At 39.7% G+C, this 6,823-nt stretch overlaps 1 protein-coding gene across 1 annotated transcript; it reads right to left on the bottom strand.

The window, feature by feature from the left end:
• Positions 1-1,754: 1,754 nt before the first annotated feature.
• Positions 1,755-6,777, bottom strand: LOC111267381 (uncharacterized). Its single transcript, XM_022845598.2, has 7 exons — positions 6,560-6,777; positions 5,710-5,821; positions 5,193-5,311; positions 4,518-4,782; positions 4,196-4,377; positions 3,714-3,881; positions 1,755-3,321 (listed from the first exon to the last, which is right to left on the bottom strand). Exons 1-7 carry the CDS (start codon positions 6,578-6,580, stop codon positions 3,259-3,261), a joined length of 930 nt encoding a protein of 309 aa, XP_022701333.1. The 5' UTR covers positions 6,581-6,777; the 3' UTR covers positions 1,755-3,258.
• Between the last annotated feature and the right edge of the window lie 46 nt (positions 6,778-6,823).

Here is a 6,823-nt window from a genome sequence, read left to right as displayed (position 1 = left end):
AATACAAAGTACGTGTAATCATTTAATATATCATTGCAATAAATATAGTACTGCATGAGTAGACGGATTAGACAGACGGATTAGACTGGAGCCGACTGAGTCAGATTAGTTAGCTTATATTATTGCTCATATTGGCACTTCGTATACTTTCTTTTTTACGTCGAATACCCTAGCCAATTTGGTCTGTGAAAAGACAAAAGTATGTTCTATATAAAATATATCGTAACTTGTGCAGTTTCACCTTTGTCAGGTGCGTTGTATACAGACAATACAAAAGCGTTTTTTAAAGCAGAATATCAGTGATAAAAATAAATAGGTAAATCAAACAGCACTGCGGCTGCGCTGTTTTTTTCTTTGCCAAGCTTTTCAACTGAGACGTCCTTGAGCTCATGTCTTCGCGTCGAATACAGGGTCAACTTTTGTGTAGATCATGGCTATATCAATTACCACGCACAACATGCTGGAAGTCATACGTAGCGTAGAATATGTCGGTCCCTTTAATGTGTTTTCTGCTATTTTCCGTCCATAAAGGATTCCGACTCTTATTGTCAAATGAGTCTTAGCTGGGGAACGTTTCTGATGAGCAGTGGCCGCTAACAAATACAAGTAGAGATTATAGCAGAACGTATGCAGCCCCTGTGCAGTCTTAAAAAAAGCAGGCTTTTACCTCGTCTAGTTTGTACAGTTGAACTGTGTTGTGGTTCTCGCAAGGCATTGGTGTCGAGCGTAATCTCGACGAAAAATGCTTTACATATTCCAAAGGCGAACGACTTCAATCCGATAGTTTCATTTATTGGTAGTGACCCTGCTCTTCGGAACTTCATGGTTTTGGTTTGCTTGATTTTTTGGCCGACATTTGCTACGTACTCTTGTAAGTGGGCTGATGTATTACACCCCAAAGCGACTAATCCGGCAGATCGTGAAGTCATTGGCGTACAATAGAACATCTGCCCTTTTAGGCTTGTGCTTTTCGATTATACTGCTTGGGAGATCCTCCAGGAGGATTGAGCAAAATATGCAGCTGAGGTTGTCGTTCTGACCTACTCCTGTCACCTGTTAAAAAGGGACCAATTCCGTAACATTGTGTTGTACGTTATCGGGATTTCCGTGCAAAATCGAAGTGATGAGCTGGGTGAGCCTGCATAGGACACCTGACTCGACGAGCTTAAACAAAATTCCGTCTCCCATTGCTTCGTTGAATGTTGTTTTTCTTACCAATACAGCAGAGATGAAATGCTTGGCGCACTTTTTTCTTATGACGGATGTTAGCAAGCAGTTACTGTTGAGTCCCTTCTACAGAAGCTATGGCGTTCTTCCGGGATCCGGAAGCTCGGGCTTCTACTAGCAAAGACACTCATTAAGAATATGGCTGAGAGTACTCTGTTGCAGCACCTTTCTTTCGTTGTTTCTCTTTACGAGCCTGCTCCTTGAATGTTGCCGTTGCTTTATAGCCATTATGATTACCAAAAACGTATTTTGTCACCCAAAGTCGTACCGCAAGATACATTTATGGATAGATTTACATGAACAAGATAACTATTATAGCGAAGTTCCATCTGGCAAAGATACTGAAAAAATTGACTGAATTAATCTATGGTTTCTTGACTACTATTATGCACCTACTGCTTTTTTTCTAGAATCGCACAGTTACATACATATACATAACTGTGTGATATATATACATATATGATATGTTATTATTTGTATAATTACGTATCTATTAATTTGAAAAAAAGAATTAAGGCAACATAATGTTTCGTTGATTAACGCAGCTTTTGTTTTATTCTACTTGTTTTTTTTGCAATACGTTTATACATAGTGGTCACCGACTTATATTACAGCATAATTGTGTATTCTTTCGTATTTGTCCTTTGGCGCTGATGATGTTTGTATGGCTGACAATTTGTAATACAGACCCCAAGCCGTTAAAACAAGCGTTCCGAAAGAGCACGAAAGTGCTACGATCCTACACAGCTCCTTCATTTGACATTGCACCAGCCCCTATCTGTACTCGATCCAAATATTAGCGCTATCGCACTCCGCACAACGATAAACATTATTATAATTTCCTTCAAAACATGTCCAACTCCGTTTTTTTTAACGTTTGTATCCGCTTAGGTACCGTGAGCTAAGGACGCCGTCATTAGCTTCTGTTGTAAAACGATTCGCACAATAATAGTTTAGGTTAGTTGAAATGGAACAGTTGAACGTTATTGCGCTAATTCTACACAAGCATCGTTGGATCTCTATTTTTCCAATCACATTTTTTCCAAACACACACACACACACACGCATACACCTAATCAAAATCCACCTATTCAATTAGCCATCAGTCACACAGAACACACAAAAACTTCACGGAGGCTACCATAACGAGAAACCGGCCGTTGCCGCGCTTCAACTCGTTGCTCAACTCGTTTTTAGACAGAAAAATTATATAAAGACCATAAATGATGATATTTTTATAAGCACAAGTTAACAGTAATAACTCCCCTTCTATTCCGAGAGGAAAATTTAATTATAGCGCTCACGCTCGTATTGCAATCGAGTCTTTTCATCAACCTGTACCATCTCAACGATAAGATAAACTCGAGTTTTAGTTATTCCCCAATTGGCTTTGTTTTTTTTGCTCGTCTACTCACTTCTGTTTAGACAGTTGTTTAGCCTGTCACAACAGTCTTTCAGGTTGTTCTAAGCCTGCTAAACTTTTACTTAAGCCAAAATAAAGGTTAACGCTCTCCTCTGAATGCGGTTATGCGATAGGCCTATAGTTGTGCTCAAATTCTCAAAAATTTAATGATCGCAAGCTTCACTAGTTTGCGGCTCCAGCAGTGCCAAGAGCCAGTGTTATTTTTTTTTAACGTGATTTCTCGGTCATTTCCCACACATTTATATGATGTTCTGTTTTACTTTTATATCAAATACTTTACTGAGACATCTGCTAGTGGTATGCTTAATCAAGTAGCTTATATACACAAAAGAGGCATTTTTTTCAAAGAATCTCAACCATGAGGTAATCGTTTGTGGATTGTGTAGCTTCACTTCGAAGAAGTTGCGCTGGATTTTATCGTTTATCAGCCCGCGAGCTAAAGCGATCGCCGAGTATTATGGTTCATCGCTCAACGCATACTGGCGATTTTCATAATCGGTCATTTGTGTCTGTGTCGTTACATGACAGCTTGCATTGGTCCTAGACAGACTATTATGTATAACTTAAGTCATGCGCAATAATTTACTTGTGTTTGCAGTTCGCATGCCCTAAAAGACGATAGGTTTTCGTTTTGGAGCCGGCGGAACAATGTTGGACTCGTTTTCTGTCCCCTGGAAAATAACCGAACACAGACATCGAACCAGATCAAGTCAAGTGATGGTCTATAAAGGAGTTGCATCCAAGAGAAGCATAGCGTTCTCTATTCTCATATTAGTCGTATGCTACATATACATAATAAATATAATATTGTAACACAATAAATATAGTAGATTCAGTTTACTGTGCAGAAGTTTTTTGACAACCATAAAGCATGTGTTGACTATCCAATATTCCAGCTTTGATAGTGAAAGTCGACTACAGCAAAGGCTGGACCAAATCAAACGTTTAAAAGCATCTTCTTGAATCTTAATGATCGAGTTGAAACAAGTACACATGCCGAAATGTTTATGAAAAGGAAATGCTTTTTCCCTGGAGGTAAACGTTTAGGCGAACATTGCCTTACCTTGCTATCGCCGATGTTGCGGACAGTGGCGCTTCCGGTGGTTACCTCTCCTTCAAATTTCGCTTTTCTTCTAGCTAGTTTTTCAGCTTCGACCATTTTAGCAGCGACAGACGATACGTTTCCTCCAAACCGTTCTGCTCGTTTACGGAGCTTCTCAAGATCGGCTTCCTGGAAATGTAATCAAATAAAGCCTAAAATTATTCTAGCATGTGTACCAATGCATTCTAAAATACTTATGAAAATAGCTTATCAAACTTGTTTAATGTTAAAAATGCGAGATTTTTCTTTATCGTTGAGTTCATGTCAAATGATAAACAAAAATTACATTTGCATTGGTAAGTTGGTAAGCGTGACTCTTGAACATATGATAACACCTTTTTGTCGAATTATATCTTTGCGTTTCTTTGGTATGTGTAATTACTCAAGGTAAAGCCTCTCTTGCGCCTATATTTTCCCTTTAATAATAAAAGCCAGAGGCTTACGCTTATGTTATTGATCCGGGAGTTGGTAACCGAGACAGCCGTAAAAGTCGCTGCTGAATTGGCTCGTGTCTGATTGGCTCGTCCGTCTTCACCAACAGAAAGTCCAAATCTTTTTGCACGATCTACTAGCTTCTGCTTGTCTACGTCGGGCGCGGCTCCAATCTTACTTGCTGTACCCGTGCCTAATAAAGAACAGTAAACGCATATCGCGAGGAACAGTTACTAGAGTACTTGTCCTTAGTTTTTATGTATGTCTCGATATCAGTTGCATTGACAACTTATCTTAGCAATGCGTGACATAAAAAAGGCTCAGTGTACTCACCGAATTTTTTGGCCCGTTCTTCAAGTTTAGCTTCAAGCAAGCCAAACCGTGCAGCACGCGCCTTGAGCTTATCTGCGGTAACCCGTGGAGCTACGGGAAGCGGTGCAGCAGGGGCCTCTGGTCGATCCGAAAACAAATCATCTTCCATAGACTGCAGAACACCTTCTTTCTGGAGAGCAGCTGCTGTCTTCACTACTTGGGGTACAGGCAATGCTGTCGCAGATACAACGAAAGCTTTCGGTTTTTCCATGATTGGCTGTTGTACCTATAGCGCAAATGTTACAAAAGCGTGACTAAGCGATTAATTAGCATACATTTAGTTATTTATCTGCACCTTTATCAGATACCTTGTATAACTGAATTACAAGTTGCAACTAAATAATGTGAAGTGATACAGGTTTGTGGTAAAGGTGTACACAAACGCGATTAGCGTGGTTCTCTCTGATCACTAGATATTTTTGAAAAGTACGAAAAAAAATGTATCTCAACACCAACGTTGCTAAAATAAATGAGTTCAATAACTGTTGTGACGATATATTGTGTGTTATAGATTATAGATCCTTTAACCAGGTTAGATTTCTATAGAATAGAATTATTTAATTTTTAAACATTGACTGATACATTGAGTGATGTGCGATCAGCCTCGACTGATAATTAGTGTAAAATAGCACTTACAGTTGTAGGAACAGGAACATCCTTGTGCTTGACAGGAGAATCAGGAGTTTCCTTTAAAAGATCATCTTCGTTCAGAAGCCCTTCATCTGACAGCTCTCCTTCTGGGAGCTGATCATCACCTAAAAAATATAAGTGAATACGTTTTTTAAAGACAACCCACAAAGAGCGTTAACTATCTTGATATTTATAGGCGCTTATTAGCATAAACTGTGTAAAGACAACGCTTTGAAATGAATAGATTAAAATTTACAACTAGTTAAGACCGCAATGGGCTTACGAAACGACGCATGTATTTTTGTTCGATGCCATAAAGAACATAAAGATCGGTCCCTTAATAAGAAACAAAAACCTTAGAGTTAATATAGTAGAAGACATTGCGGGATACGCGGGTTTGCAATGATTTGAGCAAGAGTAGCTGGTTTTCACCAAAGCTTTATTGTCTTCTATGAAATTAAGTATATATTGGCTGGCCCACTTCAATACAATCGTGTGTCAACTAAAGAAAGTGATAACAAACTGATTTGTCTCTCTGCCTGTGACAAAGCATCCTTGAGCCGTTGTGCCAGTTCGGCTTTGGCGCCTTTAAGGGTGAGGTTCCGCGCCTTCAGCTCGCGTTTCAAGTCAGCCACCTGCCGATGCGAAATGAAAAAGTTTACTGTCGTCAAGTGTACTACGTTAGGTTCAATATGGAGGTTGCATTCAGCAAGCGCCAAAATTTACCCACGTCAACAAAGGACATTTACATCTCGTCAATGAGTAAACACAAAAATATTGATGGCAGTACTACAGTAGATAAAATACCTACTGTTCCGTGCTCCTTAATCTTTATATTTTTTTTCACTTTCAACCAACTAACGAATTTTAATTGCGGAAACCAACTCAAATTTTAGCGGTCGATCTTTATCCAGTAATACTGCCTATACTTTTTGGCGCTCAAAGCTCAACACTATTTCATTTTCTTAATTTAGGTATACGACGTGCAATACACACATAGTAGGGTTAGAGTTAATAAAACTATTTCAGCTCAGCAAGCATCTCATAGATATTCGCACGGTGTATGTGCTTAGCGCTGTGTTTTGGCGTTGAAAAATCAAATCAGGAATCCTATAGATCAACAATTAAAAGCACCAATGCTTGTCGAAGAAAATCATCCGCCCTACATCGTTTCCATGATCATACATTATCAGCTATCCATCGTGATCTCTTCATACGGACAGAACATATGTAAACACCCGGACCTCCGTCATAACCGCGGCTAATAAGCGTTTCGGCTGTATAAAGCGAAAAAATGAGAACTGACTTCAAAGGAACGCACATACGTACACTTCAGTAAATGTTTGCAACAGGAGTAGTACCGATAAACATACCGTCATCGAATCGATGTCCATTGCGCGATCTGTTGTGACACTTTGGCTTCGAAAAATGATTCACAACAGCAACGTTACGCCGGAACACCACAGGAGTGTTGTTGATAGGCGGGCGAAACAGCCCACAGCATCCGCACGCTACACACACTCTGATTTAAGTACATATGCGCCGACTAGAAAGAACCATACACTCGCCACCGCACAACGCAGACACACCACCAGATCGTCGTGTTGTTGTGGATTGGTAAATGGCGTTGATAGCTC

This window comes from Varroa jacobsoni, unplaced genomic scaffold (assembly GCF_002532875.2).
Source record: "Varroa jacobsoni isolate VJ856 unplaced genomic scaffold, vjacob_1.0 scaffold_1177, whole genome shotgun sequence".
Classification (NCBI taxonomy): Eukaryota; Metazoa; Arthropoda; class Arachnida; order Mesostigmata; family Varroidae; genus Varroa; species Varroa jacobsoni.
This window is presented reverse-complemented; position numbering and strand designations above follow the sequence as displayed.